At 35.2% G+C, this 24,047-nt stretch overlaps 1 protein-coding gene across 4 annotated transcripts in view; it reads right to left on the minus strand.

Moving 5' to 3' along the window:
- The window catches only part of LOC126967158 (V-type proton ATPase 116 kDa subunit a 1-like), a 47,110-nt gene extending 26,254 nt beyond the window's left edge, over positions 1–20,856 (minus strand). For all 4 annotated transcript variants that reach the window (XM_050811613.1, XM_050811612.1, XM_050811614.1 and 1 more), the window contains exons 1-2: positions 20,734–20,856; positions 7,521–7,648 (exon numbers count right to left, since the gene is read on the minus strand). In XM_050811613.1, the coding sequence (XP_050667570.1) occupies positions 7,521–7,637 (117 nt within the window). In that variant the 5' untranslated portion in view covers positions 7,638–7,648; positions 20,734–20,856. The remainder of the gene's footprint in view (positions 1–7,520; positions 7,649–20,733) is intronic.
- Positions 20,857–24,047: the final 3,191 nt, after the last annotated feature.

Genomic DNA, 24,047 nt, shown 5'->3' on the forward strand with positions numbered 1-24,047 from the left:
GAAAGTCTCCCACTATAAGTGGTTCTTTCGTAATATTTTGTTCGACTAGTGTAATCCCCATCAAATTAAAATATTTATATACAAAATAGGATTTAAAATTACTTTTTGAACGTAAAAAACTCTGCCAATCATCCAAAAAAAAATTTTTAGTAATATAGCGTTCAGCTGAGATTGATACACCCTGCCCATTACAATGCAGTGCCGCTCAGGATTCTTGAAATGCCCAAAAATTCTGAGCGGCACTACAATTGCGATCGTCACCTTGAGACATAAGATGTTAAGTCTCTTTTGCCCAGTAATTTCACTAGCTACGGCACCCTTCAGACCGATATTCAGCAATGTTTACAAATTACTGCTTCACGGCAGTAATAGGTGCAGTTGTGTTACCTATAATTTAGCCGGCGTCCTGTACAAAGGAGCCTCCCACTGTTAAAAATGTATACTTTAGACCTGAGCAGAACGGACGCAAGAAACTGCACTCCCGGATGTCCCACAGCCGTGGTCCAGCGCATCTCCTTCCTTCCAACTTGCCGATCATGACGAGCTGAAGTTGCTTATATTTGTCGTTTCTGATACTCCGAGATACTCTTTTTGGCATTTGTTTTTGCATCATGTTTCACTCAGCTCAATCATTTAAATGGAACTTCTACGTTGACAAGAGCTTACTTCAAACAACTGATTTATGACATCGTTATTATAATGAGCATCTAATTACCATGTACTTCGTTTGAGTACACTACAATTTATTCGCTTCATAAATATCATCAAATTCCAGGTGAAGTACAGTGAAATACTCAGTAGCTGATATCATCAGAACTCAGTGACTAATTGAAACCATTAAAGTTTTCTCTCATTTTTATTAGGAGGTATTTATTATTCGGATGATCTCCTCGCAAAACGCTTCTAATAAACTTCGTCTAAGGCAAAACAAATTGAATCGGGAGTTTTTTTATTAAATAAAAATTTGCCGAAAACGACGTCGTTCTTTTGCTCTTTCAAGATTTTCTTCGTACAAGAAAGACCTCTTCTTACAATAAAAAACGTGCCATTTCAGAATATTTTTTTTTTATCTTAAACGAAAGTTTTAAGGCTCTCGTAAAAGGTGAGGTTTTAGTTACAATCATAATAATGTCAAACAACGAAAAAGTAAATGTCAAGTGAATTTGAGAATAAGGTAAACGAAAGACATAATGTCTAATCGCGAACTTTCTATCGATCTGCGGATCCGAAACACTTTCGTAATAGGAAAATGTACGATTCGTCAACCGCAACTTCGTTTTTCGATTTTTAATATTCAAAACAATAAGGAGCAAATGCCAATCGTAGCTGACTGCGACTTGTCAGTTAAAATCGGTTACACTTACAAAATAAATTAAATTTAAGATTCCCGATAAAACAGTTATCTCAACTATGTATTTGTCCTTTACAAAACCACGCTTGTACTCCAGTTCTCTTAGCTAAACTAAGGATAAGAGACAATTCCCTTTGTGAATGTGGCCTAGACGAGGGTAACGTGGATCATTTCTTCTTCAATTGCCCCTTAATGCAACCTTCTTTGTACAATTTTATACCTGCTGAAGTTCCCCGCCCAAGTTCCTTTAAATGTCTAGTTTTCACTCATTTTGTAAATATTTTGTGTAAATATATTATAAAGAATAAGATTAAGTTGTAAATATCACTAAGTACTTAAATTTAATAATTTAAGTAATTATATTTGTGTATGTCCTTTATAGTCTAACAGGATGTATATTTGTTTCAGGTATAAGAAAATTAAACTTGCTCTTTAGCACCGATCACTATCATTAATCTTAGTTAACAAATACTCTGAGAACGGTGGTCTACTTCTATATGACATTGGATAACTTGTGGTGTATCGTCCAGAGAAGCCACAGTAGGAATAATATAACAGAATCACTGACCTTTACTATTTACCACTGGACTGGCGGCTGTCAAAGTACTTTTGTGCCTGTTTGATATTCGCCATTTTTGCGCTGTTGGCCATCTAGCGAGAGTCTGCGGTACTAAAACTAGTGATGACAACCTCAGCTATACAAACATCTGCATCGATATGAAAACTATTTACAAAAAAATAGTGTACTTTATTAAGATGATTCCTGAAGTAAAAATAACACGGAAAACGACAAAAATTAATTAAATATGCAATAATATTTGAGAGTACAATACGATTCTCTCGCAGCCATTTGTATTATATGTCAAAATTAGTTCTCTGAACGCTCGCGAGTGGCGCTTCAAATAGGCACAAAAAGTTTGCTGTCAAACGGAATAGTCTTTCCGATGGTATTTATTCAGGTCAGTGAATAGAATTGAACAATAGATTCGGTTTCCTATTCTATCTCGCTTTATTTTTGTTTGAGGTGTACTTCTTTATATGTTTGTCTATACTCGATACGATAGTAAGTCTACGGTGACAACTGTGTCAACATCATTCCTAGCAATGGAGGAAACCCGCCAATAAAGTAAGTGCCTGCAGAGCCTACGATGGAGAACAAATACTATAAGCGATTATAATATACTTGGACTGGAATCAATATTGTTAAGCGTGACTAAAGAAGCCGCTCCCATCATGTCACGCAAAATCGGGGGTCGACCCGGAGCACGGCCCCTGTTTATATCACTCGAGGGAAATATTTAGGTTAATATACTTATAGTCTGAGCTTATAGTATTCATCTTTAGGGCTGGGCTTGTAATTTGTTTGACATGGACAATATTTTATATTTATCAAAAACAATGCGACACGAACGGAAATAAGAAATAATCTTATTTTCGTATTTAAGGCTGGGGACCGAGCCAACGGCCTTGAGGAATCGAACAGAGCTAAGTTACCTCTTCCGATCAAAATAGCCATAGCTTAATTCGGAATAAGGAGCATTTTTAATTTATTAAAAACATTATATAATTTTCTTTACAAAACTAACAAAATTATGTCATGTTAAATAGCATTGGTATAGCAATTTTTATCTAAATTGAATGACTAGCATGGCTCCAACTGTAAAAGTTAGGGGTATTTTGGTGATTATTTTTCGCACTGTCTATAAAAATAGAAATGTAATGAAAAAATTAATTTTCTTTTCATATTCTGTAGATATATAAATATTTTCTGTACATAGTTTCATTCTGTACATTTATACAAAGTCAAGAAATGGTTTCAACTACGCGCTATGTCGGCGATTTCATGGGATAGCAGCCTTAAATTAATACTTTAATACATGATTCTGTATGGCTCTAAAGTACCAATTCATACCATCCTTGGAAACGTTACAATGAAGCAATCGATAAGCAGATTAAATACTGCATAATATGGAGCTACACAGGATATTCGATTGGATACAGTCAAATGATAGTATCAAGACTAAGGGCTTGCTGATCTGAGGTTTCCTGTGCTACGGTTACGGGGGTTACGGGGCTTACGGGTTACGTATGTGCAAAAAGATCAAAAGAAGTTCATATTTAAAAAAAAATATTTGGAATATGTTAGAAATATACACGTTGAAGTACTTCCTTTTTAAGTTCATCGTCATCAACAAAGCTGTCGATTTCAGTCGGTCGCCATCTTGAAAAAAATTAAAATCCGCTCTTGATTAGAATGGGTCATAGCATTTGAAGTGAAAAGTTCTTAAAGTTATAGAATTATGTGGCTATTGAATGGGACTCAGCTGTCACGCTCGGCTACGTGACGCTTGTTTGGGCAAAGTCGCCTAAGGGGTGCAATCAGTCACAGCATAACTAACCAGATAAATTTATACACAATTCTAGATGGAGTAACGCTTGGGCACGGGGAAGGGCGCTGGTCTGGGACGCGTTTTGCATTGACACTCTGTCTCCTTCCCATGTTCAAGTTACGTCAGTTGGTGCTGGGGCTGCTGCTTTGATTGCCGAAGACAGCAAGCGTCGCAAATATGTTGGTCTCAGTGCGTCATACATCTTTGTGCCGTTTGATGTCGAGACACTTGGCCCGTGGGCCCCAGAGGCGCGGAGAATGTTCAATATACTAACTTCGCGCCACAATAAGGCTACTGGAAACCCAAGCACTGGCAGCTATTTCGGTCAACGGATCAGCCTAGCTATCTAAAGCGGAAATGGTGTCAGTATTCATGGTACGCTTCCCCGTAATGGTATGTAGTCATAGTATTGTAAATATAGTTATAAGATTTGTTTTGTCTGAATAAATTTGATTATAAGTTTACTAGTTGACCCGACAGACGTTGTTCTATATATTATAAATAAAATAATGTTTTTTATGAATTTGTCAATAATATATCATAACATCAAGAATTATTTCGTAAAATATGCTCCCTGTTGTTGTAATGAAATTGTTTTACAGCAGAACTGTCAAACCGTTCGTCAATAAATTCTCTTATAGAAAATATGTCCATACAAAACAAATATCGGACAACGGGAGACACATCAACGGAAAAACAAAATTGTTGTTTTTATTTAATTCCGAACACATTCATATTTATTCACCTTTTAAACCTTCCCTGGACTTCCACAACACTTGTGTATACCTAGAGCAAATCATAAGCTAATTAAAACTTAATTCATGTACAATCACTTATTACAGCACTTATTCCCATGAAACAATACATGATATTATGTACAATAATAGAATTTACATTCTCGTCAAGGATTAATCAGAATCAATCAAGTGGCATACGTTTTGGATATAATCCAATATCGACTTCAAAGAATTGTATCGTATATTAATATTGATAATTCCCGCGTATGTAAGTGGTGCAGGAATACCATCACTTGACCTGTTATCACCAAGATGTATAAATAAAAGTAGGTTTTATATTTTCAGCTTTTGCTTAAGATATTATGTTTTATATTTTCAATATACTTACGCAACAAGGATTTTCTACATCGCTTATACATGGGGCACACAGTGTGTGCGGTTACGGGGGATACTAGTTACACAATTTTTTCTCGCTTAAATAATCATATATGGCCACAAATACTTATGTAGTATCATTTTTACACCTTTTCACAACGCACGACGGCATTTAAAAAATATTTTACTGAGACGCAAACCGATCTGCCACAGACGATAAAAAATTCTCATAATGGCCGCCTATCGGCCTGTAGTAGTGTAAGTGTATGCGTAGGGCCATGTATTTACACGTTTATCGGCTTGTTTTGGTACTACACTGTTATGTAAGGTGACACGGAGTCCTTATTTTTTTACTAGTCCGTGGAGGCACACTAAAAGTTTTGCACATCTAGATAATCGGAACTATTTGAATTTCGAATGATATATTTTTTGAAACGTTGCAACCTTCTTAGTTATAGAAAAAATCATGTAGCGGGATATCATTTGTCAATTGTTTTTTATCACACACCAAAGTTCTACGTACGCAGCAAAAATGGAATTAAGTCGAGAAGATTTTAGAGCGATGATTTTTTATGATTTTAAAAGTTCTCTCTCTCCGCAAGACTGTGCCACTCGTCTTCAAAATGCTTTTGGGAGAGAAGCACCTTGCTTGTGTTGCACCATCCTTAGATAATGAATGCGTCTGAACTCTAGATAGAGCCTCTTGCTGCTAAACAACCGATGAAAACGGGTTAGACTTATTAGTTTATTGTGCGTGACAAGCTACGTCTTACACTCGCGATTTGTGTGACACTATGTGTTAGTGTTAAAGCTATGAGAAAGCTCATGGTCACTCAGAGGGCAATGGAGAGGGCTATGCTCGGAGTTTCCCTGCGGAAACGAATCAGAAATGAGGAGATCCGTAGGAGAACCAAAGTAACTGACATAGTTGACCAAACGATTGCGAAACTGAAGTGGCAGTGGGCAGGGCACATACTTCAACGGACAGATGGCCGTTGGGGCAGTAAAGTCCTCAAATGGCGACCACGTACCGGAAGACGCAGTGTTGGCAGGACCCCCACAAGATGGACCGACGATCTGGTCAAGATTGCCGGAATACGTTGAATGAGGTCAGCGCAGGACCGATCGTCGTGGAAATTTTTGGGGGACGCCTTTGTCCAGACAAAGACGACAAACAAAACTGCCAGCAGTGGACGTTTTCCGGCTGATGATGATAATGATGATGTGTTAGTGTACGTGAATTGCTCAAAATAGAGGTTAACTCGATTTTTTCGACATTTTCACAGTTTTCAATCACGAAAATGTTTTAAATATGATGAAGGTAAAGTAAATATAGAAAAGGTAAAGGTACTAAAACGTTTGACGTTGACGTTTTTAATGGTACCACATATTGGGTATTTAGCGCCCGCCCTCAAGTTATTAAATAATACTTTATAATGTACGAAATTTTATCGTAACATAACTTTATTAAAAAGCGGTCAAGTGCGAGTCGGATTCGCCCATGAAGGGTTCCGTAGCAGCAAGTAACAGAATATAAAAGTTCTTGTAGGTTTACGCCTTATAACATATTAAAAAAAACTACTCACTAGATCTCGTTCACACCAATTTTCGGTGGAAGTTTCCATGGTAATGTACATCATATATTTTATAGTTTTATCATTCTCCTTAGAAGTTACAGGGGTGGACACATTTTACCACTTTAAAGTGTATGTCGCGCAAATTATTCAGCTTAGAAAAAATGATATTATAAAACTCAATATCATTTTTGAAGACCTATCCATAGATATCCCACAAGTATGGGTTTGATGAAAAAAAAAAGTTAGAGTTTCAGTTCTAAGTATGGGCAACCCCAAAATTTATTGTTTTTTTTTCTATTCTTGAGTGAAAATCTTAATGCAGTTCACAGAATACATCTATTTACCAAGTTTCAACAGTACAGTTCTAATAGTTTTGGAAAAAAGTGGCTGTGACAAATGGACGGACAGACAGACAGACATGACGATCGCTAAGGGTTCCGTTTTTTGTCATTTGGCTACGGAACCCTAAAAAAGGACCCCTTCGAGTTTCAACGTTCAGTTTTAACGTTTAACAAGTGATTTTAAGTATTATTTTTAATATAAGTATTTCAATTTAATGCACAGTATTTCACTTAATTTTTTTCTACTCAAGATTATTGAAGATCGTCGTGTGTGCGTGAAACCACAACTAAATATATGACACTGGTTTCATAAGTGGTTTCTATTAAGGTATCAAATGGAAAAATTTGCTGAAAGAATTACGAAAAACAATAAAACTTTCGTGAGACATTATTAACTTTGTTTATTTAAATCGGCTTTACCGACGGTTCATCTTACGGTTCATCTCATGTGTACGGCACGTTATCGCGAACCCACTACACACCCTGATGAAGAAACTTCGAATAGTCTGAAACAAGTCGGTACCAGAACCGATTTATCGTGAGTAAAACCGGTTTAAAAAAAACAATAAAATCTTTTTAAAACAAGCTTGAATTATTGAATTCATTTCAATTTGAATTAAACGAGCGCATTAATCCCACGATGTTATATGTTGATGTTTTCGTGCAACACCAGACGAATCACAGGAGCGTTTCCGAACATGTATGCATTGTACGCGCCTTTATAATTTATTAATTTTACATAAGCTTACATCTCTAAACTGCGCTATGCCTGCTTCTCCTAGCTCGTACATGGAGACATAGGCGGCTTCAGGTTGCACGAACATTTGGCACAGCACCATCTCCTCACTCCGAAACATTGCCCCCATCTTGGTAACAACTGCAAAAAAAAACCAAACAAATAGTAAATTTCTTTTGAGTAATAGTGTAAAATATAAACGATATACATAAACAAAATAAAGTTAGGAAAAAGTTCGACGGTTTTATCTGAAAGCTCATAGACGAAAGTCATTCCCATTTGCCGTTATAGAAAATGTCGTTAAATCAAATAGTACGGCCGAGACCTTTCCAAATCAGCAGTAATCAATAGCATGGCCATTAATCATTGTGTTGTGAATTTCATGTATTTTCGGTCGTTTATAAACGTGCATATAATAGAGTGAGTCACGGACGAGTAAAAAAAGAAGAACTCCGCGCCGTTATATTAGCAAGTGAAGCACCGGTATACTAGTGTGTGTTACGGGGGATACTAGTTACACAATTTGTTCTCCCTTAAGTAAACATATATGGCCACAAATACTTATATAGTATCGTTTCTACACTTTTTCACAATGCGCGACGGTATTTTTAAAATATTTTATTGAGACGTAAACCGATCTGTAACAGAGAGTGTGGCTATGTATTTACACGTTAATCGGCTTGTTTTGGTGCTACACTACGTAAGGTGACACGGGTCCTTATTTTTTTACTAGTCCGTGAGAGTGAGTGTATAATATTGTCGTGAGTTGAACGTGGTTTTACTAAAAATATAATGGAATATAAACTGCACATTTATTGTGCGATGGTAAATAACCGTTCGTATCCAATAATCCGAATTTGAACGGTTTTTTGACTATTCAGAATTCTTTTCATTTTATGATAAAACCGTCGAACTGTGTCCGAACTTTTTTTTGCTTATCTGAAGGCTGAAATAATGAAATACCAAAGTCATTCCCATTTGCCCTTGTCCCACCTATTCTGGGACAAACAGTATAAATACCAACGTGTCCAAATTATAATTAGTTTGTAATTAACAAACTAGCAAAATCAATAAATTTTATCTTATAAAACATGTTTTAAAAACCGTAATAAAAAGTAAAAATTATTTTATAAATTCGGAAAGTTACTTCTAAAATGATAGAACATATTTATTATGTGTAGCTCGGCTAGTATTACGTCGTGGTTATGTTAGTTTAAAAAACTTTTTTTTCCCATAAAAATTATAATAATAATATTGACACACTTTTTACACAAATTATCTTGCCCCAAATTAGGCATATATAGCCTTAGTTATGGGTTGCACGACAACGATATATTTAATACAATATACTTACTTAAACATAGATAAATACATATAAATATACATAAACATCCATGACCCGGAAACAAACATCCATATTCATCATATAAATGCTTGCACCTACCGGGTATTGGTATTGGTAAAGGGCTCCTGTTTCCGCAATTAGACCGCTTAATTGGGTCAATTTTGCGTGCAGTGTTGGCCGGTCATTCCAACCAGCCCAGCTCCTTCCAGAAGTTCAGAACACTTCTGGAGTGTTCGCAGACTTCCTGGAGCGACCTTGTATTTACTAAGGTTTGTGCCCGTTGGTTGGCCACCCCAGCACATTCATTCATTACATGAGTGACCGTTTCATCTTCGGTTAGACAGCCCCTGCACTTAGGACTGTCCGTAACGCCGATTGTAAATAGGTGTTTGTTTAGTGTGTGACCCGTTCGGGTGCCGACCATAATTCGGATATCGTGTCTGTTTAGGCTAATAAGTCGACGTGTCAGTTTGGGCGATAGTGCAGGAATCGCCTCTTTCGACTGTCTACAGCCTGAGACATTTGTCCATCGGGTTCTGTGTAGGTTGTTGATGAGAGTGCACCTACCAGGATTCGAACCCGGGACCTCTAGCTCAGTAGGTAGGATCGCTAACCACTCGTCCTATTTTGTCTCAATACAGCTTTGAAAGTACTCATAATTAAAAGACATTATTTATTGTTGTGTCGTGTGTGTTTCTATATTATTTTTACTATTCCCGTCAATATATCATTTATAATTCGTATAAAAGATATCATGATCTTGGCAGGTTCATATTTATGTAAAATAATTATTTCTCTAATTAATAATCGTTCTTCAAGATTACTGACAAAAATATATCTTATACTATATATCAAAAGAAGACTTTTGTACACCGTGCAAGTAATAATATTTAAAATGTTTGGATAAGCTATAGGTACGGAACGAAGACTATGCAGCGTTTGCTACGTTCGTATCAGGGTGATCCTTAGATAATATGTATGTTTATAGATAGAGCCTCTTTTTTATCAAAATAAGGGACGAGACGAGCAGGACGTTCAGCTGATGGTAATTGATACGGCCTGCCTATTACAATGCAGTGACGTTCAGGATTCTTGAAAAACCCAAAAAATTTGAGTTGCACTACAACTGCGCTCGTCACCTTGAGACATAAGATGTTAAATCTCATTTGCCCAGTAATTTCTTTAGCTACGGCGCTCTTCAGACCGTAACACAGTAATGCTTACACATTGCTGCTTCACGGCAGAAATAGGCGCCGTTGTGGTACCCATAATCTAGCCAGCATCCTGTGCAAAGGAGCCTCCTACTGGTAAAACTGGTCTTGCTGCTAGATAACCGATGAAAACAGGCCAGGTTTATTACTTTAGTGTGCGTTGCCAAGCTTTTAGAAAGGTGTACGTGCTTAAATTATATGGACAAGGTTTCGTCCAATTCTGATTGCGCGTGAATTATAATATAGGAAATAGGAAGCAGCACTTTTGGCTGTCTACAACCATTATAAGTACTTCAATTATCTCCCCCCCCCCCTTGTTATCCTTTCCGCTGGACGCATTTAAATGAAGTTATTCTCTATTTTGAACAATGCACGCACACTAACACAAAGTGACATTCAGATCGAGAGTGTAAGACTTTGCTTGTCACGCACAATAAACTAATATTCCTGGCCTGATTTTATCGGTTGTCTAACAGCTAGAGACTCTATCTAGACGTATAAATTATCTAAGATCTTACTCTAAATTTTGCAAGTTTATAAACGACCGAAAATAAATGAAATTCACAACACAATGATTAATGGCCATGCTATTGATTGCTGCTGATTTGGCTTTCCAAATCAGCCAGGGCGGGTCGCTAGTATAAATATATTAATATGCTTCAAATTCAAATTCAAAAACACTTTATTCATGTAGGTCACGGAAATGATACTTATGAATGTCAAAAAAAATATTGTTTCTTATTGAATTTACCGCTACTTCGTAAAGGGTTGAGCTCATGAGAAGACGTAGCAAGAAACACATTGCCACTCTTTTAAGTCATGATTTAAATTTTAATTGTTTTACAAATCATTCAATATTTGCAAAGTGACGCAACAAAAACACTCAAATGTCAAAAACTGAAAGGCTTACACGAGTAAGTCAAAAAAAGAAGAAAAAAAAGTAAATTAATACTTAAACACAAGAGTTATTGAGTATAGTAGATGCATAAATCCACACATACCGTAAATAAATAGAGGCATTATGTGAGCATTTCATAAAATAAAATATATAATGACTTTAACTTTAGTACACGCTTTCATTGTCTCTTATGTTTATAAAATGGGGGATACGGTTTTTTTTTTTAAATATTGGATACCGCTGATTGATATTTCTGCCCTCTACTGTCTGTGGACATATTTTGTACAAAAAACCCTTTTATCTATTACAATAATAATATGGGATAATATTAATACTACGTATACAAGTGCTGATCCGGCAAATGCTGTTTTGCCTCTTAACTAAGGTACTCCGCGCCCGCACACTGTATGAAGTATCATATGTAATGAAATGCCTTTGACCGAATTATTTGTAAATGAATTATTGAAAAAACATACCGACGAATTGAGAACCTCCGCCATTTTTGAAGTCGGTTAACAATGACTTTATTCATTTAGGTCAAGGACATTGACACTTATGAAGTTGAAAGTTATACTTCATATATCACTATCATTTACCATTAGAATTACTCAAACCAATAACCAATTTTTTTTTAAATATTAGTATGGATAAGACATAGCAGTATTATAATCCAAGTCGCAAGGTGAAGGCGGAACAACTCATCTACTGAATTTGATAATAAATTAACTAGAAACAAGTCTCTGAAATGACAAATGAATGGTGGTCGTATTCATTAGTGACAGCCATTGCGAATATCTTTATGTATTTGCGAATATAGAGGTATTTGTAACGCAAAAAATATAGATTCCGGATAAGTAATCATCATAAATAATACACCACTAAAACCTTCTCCGAAACACGCTGCATTTTATGGTATAAGTATTATTCCGATCGGTTCAGTAGTTTTCGCAGTATAACCAAAGGAAAAAAATGGCAACGGAAAAAAATTATTTGTAGGTATACATTTATTAGTAGATCATAATATAATAATTGTTTATAATATAATTTCTATAACAGCAGAAACCCCAGATGGGGTAGACAAAGATCTAGATGGCATAATATAAATTTATAATGTTCATCAAGGGTACCTTATATTGGTTTCATCTCCGAGATTCCTTAATGTATAACGATAATTAATTCATTTTACGTTTAATTGTAGATTCATCCTCCGTTATATATTGCAATAACAAAGGACAACATCAATAAAGAAAATTATTGCTTAATATATAGCTTGGCTGACCGTTGGCCGAAACATCTCCCAGCGCTTGGATTTCTAGTATACCTATTGAGGCGCGTAGATCCCAAACGGCACAAAGATGATATATTCACTGTTAACGACATATTTGCTACGTTTACGTTTACGGACATGAGAGCCAGAGTGTCGACGAAAGTCGCGACCCACATCAGCTCCCTTTCCCTTGCCTGCTTAAGCTCAAAAGTTACATGTATTTAAACCGAAAACCTTATAACAGGTCGAGTTTGAATTAAAAACACTTTATTCATGTAGGTCAAGGAAGCGGCACTTATGAATGTCAAAAGATTTTTTTTTACATCTACACCACTTTTGAAAATGATGAGCTTTAATAAAACAGCTGGAATGATCACGATTTGAGAACAACAAAACAAAAAAAGGGAATAGAACATAAGATAGACTCAAATGGAATGTTGATAGGAAACCTGATAAAGAGACCAATCCAATTTAAAATGATAGGCTGAAATGGATTGCAGTGAAATATCCTTCCAACAGAATATAATACATAGGAATATAGATAGGATGTTCATAGACGACGGGAGGTCAAATGGAACGTTTATATCAAATCAAATCAAATCAAAATAACACTTATGAATGTCAAAAAAATATATTTTTTCTTATTGAATCTACCGCTACTTCGTTAAGGGTTGAGCTAATGAGGAGAAGTAGCAAGGAACTCATTGCCACTCTTTTAAATCCAGATTAACATTTTCATGATTTTACACATCATTTCAATTACAATATATAGGTACAAGGTAAAGGTACAATGTATATGTAAAGTGATGAAGGAACATACTCAAACGTCAAATAGTCAATGCCTTATACGAGTAAGTCAAAAAAGTAAATGTTAATTAATACAAGATATAAGTTATTGAGTACAGTAGCTGCATCATCCACACTCACTGTAAATAAATAAAGGTATTCTGTGAGCATTTTATAATGGATTATATATAAAAAAATATTTATATAAAATATAAATATATATATATACATAATAACTTTTAAGAATCTGAAGCAGAGTTTCCGGCAACAGGATCATCCTGCCACCACAAGCAGCACCCGTTCACGAGCATGACTCATGAGCCAGGCATCGCCTCCCTCAACCATATTTTAGGGAAGGGGATGATCCGTCCCATGTAGTCGCCACAAGCAGTGACATTAAAGCGAGCATGACGAAGGCTGTTACGAGAATTCAAGCACACAACAAAAAAATAATCTTAATCTACATATCATGCACCAAATACCTCTAATTACAATTTGGCAATTCTGCTTAAACTTGTAATTAATGTTATATATAATTTATAATTATTAATATTATATTTTTACATACAGTAATCAAAAGCTAGTAAGAAATCAAATCAAAATCACTTTATTCATGCAGATCAAGGAAATTTCTTTTCTCTTTATACGTAGGTAACACTGAAAATGTTTAGAACTGGCCAATTAGAAACATTGCTAATGAAAACTTTTTTGAATTTAAATTTTAGAACACTTTGGTAACATAATGTAATAAGTATATTGCATTCAATTGTCATTTGTTTTTGTGAATTGGCGGCAAATCTAAAACTCTTGTTACATCCAATGTGACGATCTGTAGAGAGGAACGGAGATTACTTCGAAAAACAATTAAAGTATTGGCAACTTTCTACATTCAGCCGTTTTTCATTTTCTAAACATTTTCAGTGTTACCTAGGTATCCACCGTCCTTGAGCTTTGAGCTTTAATAAGACGGAGAAGTGGCAAGAAACTCATTGGGACAATAACTCACTCACAAATCATTTTAGTTACAATATACGTAAAGTGATGCAACAATAATACTCAAACTACAAATGCTCAAAAAAATAAATGTAAATTAATATGTAAAAACAAGAGTTATTGATTACAGTCATGGCCGACCACTACTGTATCAACAATAATAGTAGGCCATGGTACAGTAGATGCATCAATCCACACACACCGCAAATAAATAAAGGTATTTGGCGACTATTTTATTAGCAATTATAATAAATATAAAATTTAATTTTAAAACCATGAAGCAGGGTTTCCGGACCATAGGAAAACTAATTAAGAGATCAATCTAATTTAAAATGATAAACTGAAATGGATTGCAGTGAAACATTCGTCCGCGAATCCCAGCCGAAAGTCACCAGACGGAGCATTGTATTTTGGTACCTGGAGTTGCGCCAAATAGTACGGGAGATATTACATCTTATCTACTCGATATCAGTGACAATAACAATTGAATCACAATGGAATGAAAGCCTGAAATTAGGTCGTTTGTCGAACATCCAATTGAACTGTCAAAGAAAAGTTGTTCAAAGTAGAATGAGCTACAAAAAATATCAAAAGGATCAAGAAGTAAAAAATTTTTGCTTGTATACACTTACATTATTGGCAATTTCCCATAGGACCGATCTAAATATTATTTGGCGCGTATTATTTAGCCACATGTGCAATAAGTTGATTGAATTTACCTTGATTCGTTGGAAGTAAAAACATTTGCTACTAAATTGCGAGGATATTTTTAATATCAGTAATAAATTGTATGATATTAAATGACGTTGTTTTTTACTTAGGTAATATTACAAAACTAATTAAGAGATTTCATTATTAATTCTACCAGAGATTTGCTCTGGGAGAATGTAATGATAATAAAGTAGAGGGCATTTTAATTAATAACTAAAACAGTTTTGTTTGAAAGATTCTGGAAAATGTACAGCTGTTTTCATGGTACATGCTATAGCATATACCATGAAAACATATATATATATATATATATATATACATATATATATATATACGGTATACCGTAGTCGATCGGTTTTTTTTCATTTTTTGAGCTTATAAAGTTGCACTATTGTTTTTTATTAACAGGCTCAAGATCTGACGGGTTTTTTTTGTGTTTTTAAATTACCGTTTTTTTAGTTTTATTGTTCAATGAGTTTGAGTTTTAGCCATTTAAACTGTTACAGCATTCACCGCGTGGATGTATTCCCAGCTTATGTTGTGATCAGGTTCAAAATTAAATCCCGGTGTCACTTTCACAATTAACACCAATCTAAAGACACCTTTGAAGCTAAAATCCATCGAGCCGTTCAGGCTGCAGAGAGTACCAAACATTTGAATTTGGCGCCAAATCCGCCATTTTGTAATTACTATAGGAAATAAGTAGGCTATCATTAATGGTAACAAAGTTTGCGCGTGCGCAAAGAATATATTTACTATAACACTAACGAGCGCTTGTAGCGCGCGTAAGTAACTAAGGCTGAGATCCTTAGAGCGTACTCAGACTTTACTCACGTAAAACATATCTAAGTGTAAGCTTAGCATAATCTTTTATTTCGTCTTTAACGTTATTTGACAGCTGAAATTCAGCCGAATACAAAAGTCAAGTTCGCGTTTTATCACAATCAGCAAAATTTTACGTAAGTAAATTCTGAGCAAAGTCTAAGTAAGCTATATAGATCTCAGTCTAAGTACCGACCCACAACCACAGCTAATAGATTAGGCGGTGTAGATATAACAGAGGAAGTAGTCATTTGTGTTGTCAACTACCAATGCTATTTCGAGATAGGCAACAATGATAAGTCGAAATTGTGTCCACAAAAAGTGATAATAAAATATTAAATTATATTAAAGAGGTACCACTCACTATTGTATATTAAATGACATTTATTTTATTTATTTAAGATGTACCAACAATACTCGTAACTCAACATTAACAATTGATTTACACTTACATACTAATTCTAGGTTGGTTATTCTAATTAGGTACCTACATTCAACATTTTAATTATGAAAAAAATAAGTAGCTTAGTAATAAATCTTAATTCTAGGAACTATACAATGTAAATAATTATAATGTAGTAAGTGTGAAATTACAAAAAATAAAAGTAAGAATTAATAAGTCATTAACAATCTAATACAAACTATTATCTACCGTGGTCGTTATTTTTTCTAAAACTTTATTTCTAAATGACTTAAACGTGTCGTGAAAAATGTCAACGTCAAAATGATCGTTGATATCATTGAATGTTGTAGGTATTCTATTTTAAGGACCGTATTGTTTCACATTCGTTCTAGAGTGATTATTTGAAAATATTTTATTAATCGGTTGTCTTGGTAAACATCTTGGAATGGAGAAATTTAAGTTAGATATTATGTTAGGTTTTAAGAATCCGTGTATAATTTTAGAAAGGCCGCAAAGATTCAGAAACTTCGTCTGTTTGAGAATCTTAAAATGATTTAATCTGTCACAGTAACGTGATCGATTTGAGAGGCATCTTTCAACATGTGCCTATAGTATTTATACATTAAAGTAAAGAGGATGTAAATACTACGTAATAAGAGGTGGGACTGCCTAAGTAAAAATTGAAATTTAGTTTAGTATGAAACGTGCAGTGATTTGACATAAGTCTGAAATAGTAGTTATTTTAGTATGGTGATTTGCCACGAAGTATAATCCGGCTAAGTTTGAAAGCGAACAGTTGCTTAAAACGTAGTGGATTTCGCCTATCTCCGTTTTTTACAAGATTATAGCCATCATCTGTCAATCTATCAATGACTGCACGTTTCATACAATCGAATGAATCGCATTTTTCTTAGAGAGTTTCACTGAGCTGCATTAAAGGTTATTTAATTTAAAAGGTAAAATATATTTTGTTTTTAAGGTTTCGAAACTGTAAAGAAAATGGCCTAATTGTGTTAGTGTGTGAAACCCATTTTATCAGGAAAACGTGGATTTTTTACGTTAAAATTTATACTTATTAATAACGTCTGCAGTAACTTGAGGCTGCAATCAAGGCTTCTTAATCTAACCAATCACAGTATATGGCCATTTAGGTCTGATATATTAATACTTTCAATTAATTATGAAACTTGGCAAGTAAGAAGGTCTCACAGGACAAGATAAGAAAAAAAATCCCAATGTCGTTAATTTTAAGTTAAAACTTTAAGCACTGAGCACTTTATGTTGTGGTCATTAAATGAGACTGAGCTGCCACACTTTCCCATGCAACGCTCATTCAGTATATAGTCAGCTCGAGTCGAATAAGGAAGCGGGAACAGTTAGAACAAAATTTATCAGTTGTTTAAGTAAAATTAAGCATGCTACGTTATCTTTTGTTACATTATATAATAGTACCTGGACGACCGAGCCTTGCTCGGATTTTTACGAAGGTACAAAACTTGAACAAAAAAAAACTAATAGGACATCTGGATTCGAACCGGGATCTTCTGCTTTCCGGATCACCCAATCTCCTATCTGAGCCATTGTATATAGTGACGAAATTTACCTTTGTATTCTAATGTTATTGTAGCATTTTCTCATTAAAACACGGACAAAACTACATTTTTTTAAATTGAAACTTAGCTAGATCGATTACTAAAACTCCCTGTATACTAAATTTCATTAATATCGTTGGAGCCGTTTCCGAGATTCAGATTATGTATTATATTTACTAGTAAGGTCCACTTACGTCTTAAATTTGAAAAATCGGTCCAGCCGTTAGGAGGAGTTCACTAACATACACATAAGCAGGATAATTATATTATATGGACGGAATTGAGAATCTACACCGAATTCACTAGAACACACAAAAAAATCATCAAAATCGGTCCAGTCGCTTAGGTGGTAGTTCAATTGTAAATCTAAACCATTATCGAATCCACCTGATGACACACACAAAGTTTCATTAAAATCGGTGCAGCCGTTTAGGAGGAGTTAGGTTACAACACACGCACAAAAGAAATATATATATAAAGATATCCAAGAATTGCTCGTTTAAAGATATAAGATATCGAAGTGGGAAACAATAACCTTATATTATAATCATGAGTTTAAGTCCAAAATTAACAAGACGCTTATGAAAGAAAGAAAGAAACATATAAAAAAACTACTTAAGTACTATGCACACGAAAAAGTAAAGCTTAATTAATAGGAAGTCATAAAACATATATTATATGACATTGACAGAAAACATGTTTTTCTTAAATGCCAACCTTATTTTATTTCCTTTTGTTAGGTTATATATACCTACAACAGTTTAGTGATAAAGTAAATTAAAACTCACTTGCAAGTGATAACAATATTATTTTTATACTTTTTATGAAGTAATTTATATTATTTAAACACGATTCATTTGGATCAGCACCTTACAAACTAATTTGTTTTGATGTTACAGCCATTGTAAAATACTGTATTTGATTGAAAAGAGTGGCCGTTGAGTTTCTGGTATATTCTTTTCACGAGCTCAAGTTTTTACGAACATATGATAATTTCAGTATATTAATAGAAATATTTCTAGTGACGTTTCAAAAGCGCTTAGTTTAAGCCTAATTGAATAAAGTTTATTTGACTTTGACTATACGCCCTTAAATGCTTACTCTGACTTTTATTTATCTATGTAACGTAATTTTAACTCTAAATAGAGCGATATCCAATTTATTTGCAAACTTATAAGGAACTATAGCAAAAAAAGTGTGTGCTTATGAATACACGCAAGAAGTTATACATATTTGGCCTAACGAAGCAAATATCATTAAAATATTGCAAAGATGGCTTTGACAATTAATTATCAAATAATTAATACGGCTGTATGGGCTTGAACCCCTTGCCTGTCCTTATAATGGACGAAGAAACAAAAAAAATAACGAATGACGCAAACGTCAGAATTTTTTGGATCCAACTTCACTCTGTTACATTGATGCGCGCGCATCTTAAAATTTCGCTCTCATAATTTTTTCATAACGCGCCTAAAGAAGTATAACTTAAATAATATTTATATAACTTTGGCCTATCTATATATACATATATATATATATATAAAGAAGGATCACCAAGACAATTTTCTTTGCGGTCAGCAATGTAGCAGACAGTACATGATATACACGATACGGACGATCTCCTTGAAACATTAGATACTTATAACGCAGTTAGGTACGCATTCAGAAGCAAAAGTAGAAACTGAAATATTTATAATTAGAACGCTCCAAATTTAAAAATATTTTGTACTTTTTAGTTCAGCTTGCTTTTAAAGAGATTTTTCGCATTTTAATTCGGATTTGTATTCGTTAGATTTGAAATGTTCCAATTCTGTGCTTCGATAAAACAACAGAACCACGACTTGTAAATAAACAGTAATTGTAGTCAGTTGTTTACATTATATCGTATTGCTCATCAATTAACTGTCACAGTAATTAGTTGAAAAATATTTATTTAGACATTTCGAATACTAATAAAGAATCTAATTATTTAACCTTAGATTAAGGATTGGTCTCCTCTGCGCTCCAAGTAGGTACCATACTATCTAAGAACAATAGCTTTTTTACATGCTTGTGTGCGTGGCATCTTAACACACAATGGCATCTTTCAAATTTTGTAACTTTCGCTTCGTGTTATTTTACATTGAAATTAATAAAATACAAAATACCTAAGTATTACCTAATACCCACGTAATACCTAAGTCCCTAAGGACTGATGATAAGTGATCCCAGTGTCTTTCCTATTCATTGTAGTATTATTTTCACAAAGTTTTACTACGCAATCCGGCAGTTTCAATTACTAGCAAAGTTTAACAGAACATGTGGCACGTCAACGTCACACATTGTTCGAGACTGGCTCGAGTACGACCACTTGGGCGGAGTATTAGGTGCCGCACTTTGCGACTTATTTATCAAGACCGAGTCTAAACCGCTGGGGCTACAAATTCCCTTGTAGCGAGCGCAAGTGATCAATAGAACGGTAGTTTTTAAAGTTTTCAACCCAAAGGTGAATTGTTATAAGAAAATCCGTTACACAAAATTACATATACCTGCTTTTCATTTGAAAAATTAAACACGAAAAACAGATTTTTTTAAACTCTACCCCTGAGGGGGTGAATTTGGTGTTAATATTTTATTCAGAGACGTGAAACGTGTTTCCTTCTAGCTAGGTAGTTACATTTTTTGCTACAATAATAAATTCATGCACTATTTTCTCTGTTAAATTTTAATTATAATTTAGGGTCTAATTGCAACAAGAAGGCAAGCTCGTTAATTTCCTTTACTTAATAATTTACTTTAATATTACACAGACATATTAATAAAATTTTCCAATATCCAGTAATAATGGAAAATAGAAGTATATTATACGCATATTTTATCTACTTAATATAAATTAAACTAGGTTTACTTTGATTTCCGCAATTAGTTGTCTAGTCGACCAATTTGAAAGTCGCAACATTGGAATTTCAACCCTCAAGGTCCGGGTATTTAGATGCAGATTACTAAAATTGTAATTACCGACAAAAACAATACTTTATTACTTTTTGTTCAAAATCATGTAATAAAGATAAAATTATCGAATAAGTCAGCCGTAAAGTTCAAATGCCAAACAATAGTAGATATGGTTTAGCGATAAGATAAATAATAATATTTTAAAAACACCAAGAAAAATACCATAAAGATATAAATGACTAGAATAGACAAAAAATATGTACTTACAATTATATTCACATACACTTATAACACGGTCTATCGAACTTATCTAGTTAAAGGACACATTATTTTTGTTTCGTTGCGAAACATGGCCGACGCGCCCGGTGCTTTGGCAATCTAGTGTTCAACTGAGTAATGGGTATGAATAATGTCGCGTGCTTTGAATATTTCTATTTTCTTATACTGATCATATCATTTAGTAATATTATGTGAATACATTATGCATTCATTATGAAATTCTCTAGTGTTTAAATTGAATGTTTTGTTAATTTAAGTAGCAGTCGCTTTTAGTTTCATTGTCATTACAGTATTAAAATATAATAATTCTTTATTTTCTTTCATCATCACTAGCAGTGATAACAGCGCTAGAAATCAGCTGTTATTGATGTTTATTTATGTTCTTCTCAATTTTGAGGCATTTCTTTTCCAAATTAGTACTTGATATATATGGGAAAAATCTTCCAGATTTTAAATTAAGATATTAAAATTGGCTTAATCATCATCATCATAAATCCTTTATTTTGCTAGAAAACATGTTACAATGGGTGTAAATAGTTTTAAGGTATCAATTTTTTCGGCCATTTCTGGCATGTAAAATTATTAGTAAATATTAATTCTTTTTCGTTTCATTACAAAATTCTACTTGCAATTGATTTAACAATAATAAATTCTATATTTTAATCACTTTGGTCAATTTAAATTATTATTAGATGACATTATTTAAAGACTAGAATTAATATTTATTTAAAGTCAATTTAATTTAATCTAATGTGTCTACATTTCATTTATGGAATAAAAACATTTATCTACAAGCCACGTAAAAAGATTCTTCTTAAATCATTGGACGGGTAATACGCGTAAGCTAGGAGGGAGCTTACTAAATATTTTTATACCCATGACATAGCTACATTTTCCGTAGGATACATTATGATATCTGTGTGCAATCACCAGTCTTACAACGTTTCTTGTAATACTTGGATAAATATCTCTTGCTTTTGTAAATGAATGGTCATGTTGTTTGACAAAGATACATATTTCGTATATATACACAGGGAAATGGAAGAATACGTAATTCTTTAAACAGTGGTTCACACGAATCTAAGTAAAAAGCTCCTGTAATAGATCTCAAGCATCTCTTTTGGGCTATGAAAGCTCTATTAGCCGCGCTAGAGTTTCCCCACAAGATGAGTCCATATCGAAGTACTGATGCGACATAACAATGATAAGCTGCCAGGACTGTATTTGGTAAAGCCGTTTTACGTAATCTACGTAACACATAAACATATCTATGAATTTTATGCGTTACTAGAGCGGTTATTTAAACTTAATTGCATAAATAAGGTTTTTTTAATATGAACTTGAAGATTATTATCCTCTAGGCAATTTACTACGGTATTAATTTAACTTTCATAAATATTAATCTCATATTTATTATAAACATAAGCTGGACAAAGGGCTCCCCAAAAGATTTCCACGTCGATCGGTCCTGCACTGCCCTCATCCAACGTATTCCGGCTATATTGACCAGAATGCCGGTCCATATTATTGGGGGGCCTACCAACACAGCGTCTTCCGGTACGTGGTCGCCATTCGAGGACTTTACTTTTTATTTTCTTTGCTAAAATATAATCCTTTGTAGTCAAAATTGAGAAGATTAACTACAAACAAAATCAGGCCAATATGAACTCTTGAACTTTACTTAAGATTCAATATAATTGCAACTGAAATATAACCGTGCCTCCAGATTTTTTAAGCGGCAAAACGCCCTTGCGAAATCGAAGCACGTCGTCAAAATCGGCGAGCAGCTTTCCAGTTACCCGACCGGAACACGCAAGTTCTAGTTGTTGTCGAAATCTGCTGAGACGACTGATTGAAGTTACCAAAACTTCAATCAGCCGTCTCCGCCGTCGTTGCACATGAGGAATGACACCCTGGCCCATACGGCAAAGAGAAAGACGATCTACTTTGCGCTCTTTTTGCCTCCAGCTCGACTCTTGACACAAAACGTAAAAACACCGCCAACCGGCACGCGGTGTCAGAGCTCTATGCCTGAAGAAAATTCAAGAAGAAAGTTCAGACAGAAAACGCGAGCTCTGATTTCGTTCGACGTCAGGGAGTCGAGCGGCCCGTATGGCATTTCTCCAATCGTGCTAAGAACGTATGCCCCTGAGTTAACGCCGGTGCTAACGCGTTTATTCCGGCACTCATATACAAAAGGCGTAGTCCCTGACTCATGGAAGTCAGCCCTTGACAATCCAATCCAAAAAAAAGGTGACAGTTCGGATCCGGTAAACTACAGGCCTATAACTATTACCTCCCTGCTCTCCAAAATCATGGAAAGCATAATTAACCGCCAGCTCTTGGTATACCTAGAGGGTCACCAGTTGATCAACGACCGACAGTACTGCTTTTGCCACGGTCGATCGGCAGGTGATGTTCTGGTATACCTTACACAGATGGGCGGCGGCTTTCGAAAGCAAGGGGGAAGGCCTGGCAGTTAGCCTGGATATAGCGAAGGCCATTGATAGTAAATGGCACAAGGCGCTCCTCTCAAAACTTCCATCGTTTAGGCTTCCCCAGAGCTTATGCAAGTGGACCTCCAGCTTCTCACTGGGTACAGCATTCAGGTCGATATCGACGGCCATTGCTCAAATCCCAAGCCCGTGAACGCTGGAGTGCCCCAATGCTGCGTGCTATCTCCCACACTGTTACTTCTGCATATCAATTATATGTTGGCCACCTCCAACATACATTGCTATGCAGACTACAGCACGGGCGATGCGATATACACGGGCCACGCAGATCGCTCTCGGGAAATCGTCGACTGGGAGAAACTTGTGTCTTCTATCGAGTCCTCTCTTGAGAAGATCGCGGAATCGGGTAAATTGAACCTTGTCTTATGTAACCCACAGAAGACTAAAGTTTGCGCTTTTACCACTAAAGAAACCCCATTTGTCGTATCACCGCTCTTCGACAACACTTCCCTTACAGCCTCGCCGTGGCCATCTGGAGGGCAAAGCCAAATTGGCTTCGAAGAAGCTGGGCGTCATCAATAGAGCACGGCAATACTTCAAGCCGGCCCATATTCTAGCACTCTACAAAGCGCAGGTCCGGCCACACATGCAGTATTGCTGTCATCTCTGCTCTGGCGCACCTCAGTATCAGCTCGATCCATTTGACCGCGTGCAACGCAGAGCAGCTCGAATTGTCGGGGACACAGTGCTCTGTGAACGGCTGGATCACTTGGCGTTGCGTAGAGACGTCGTTTCATTGTGTGTCTTCTACCGCATTTATCACGGGGAGTGTTCCGAAGAGCTGTT

This window comes from Leptidea sinapis, chromosome 12, assembly GCF_905404315.1.
Source record: "Leptidea sinapis chromosome 12, ilLepSina1.1, whole genome shotgun sequence".
In the NCBI taxonomy this organism is placed as follows: domain Eukaryota; kingdom Metazoa; phylum Arthropoda; class Insecta; order Lepidoptera; family Pieridae; genus Leptidea; species Leptidea sinapis.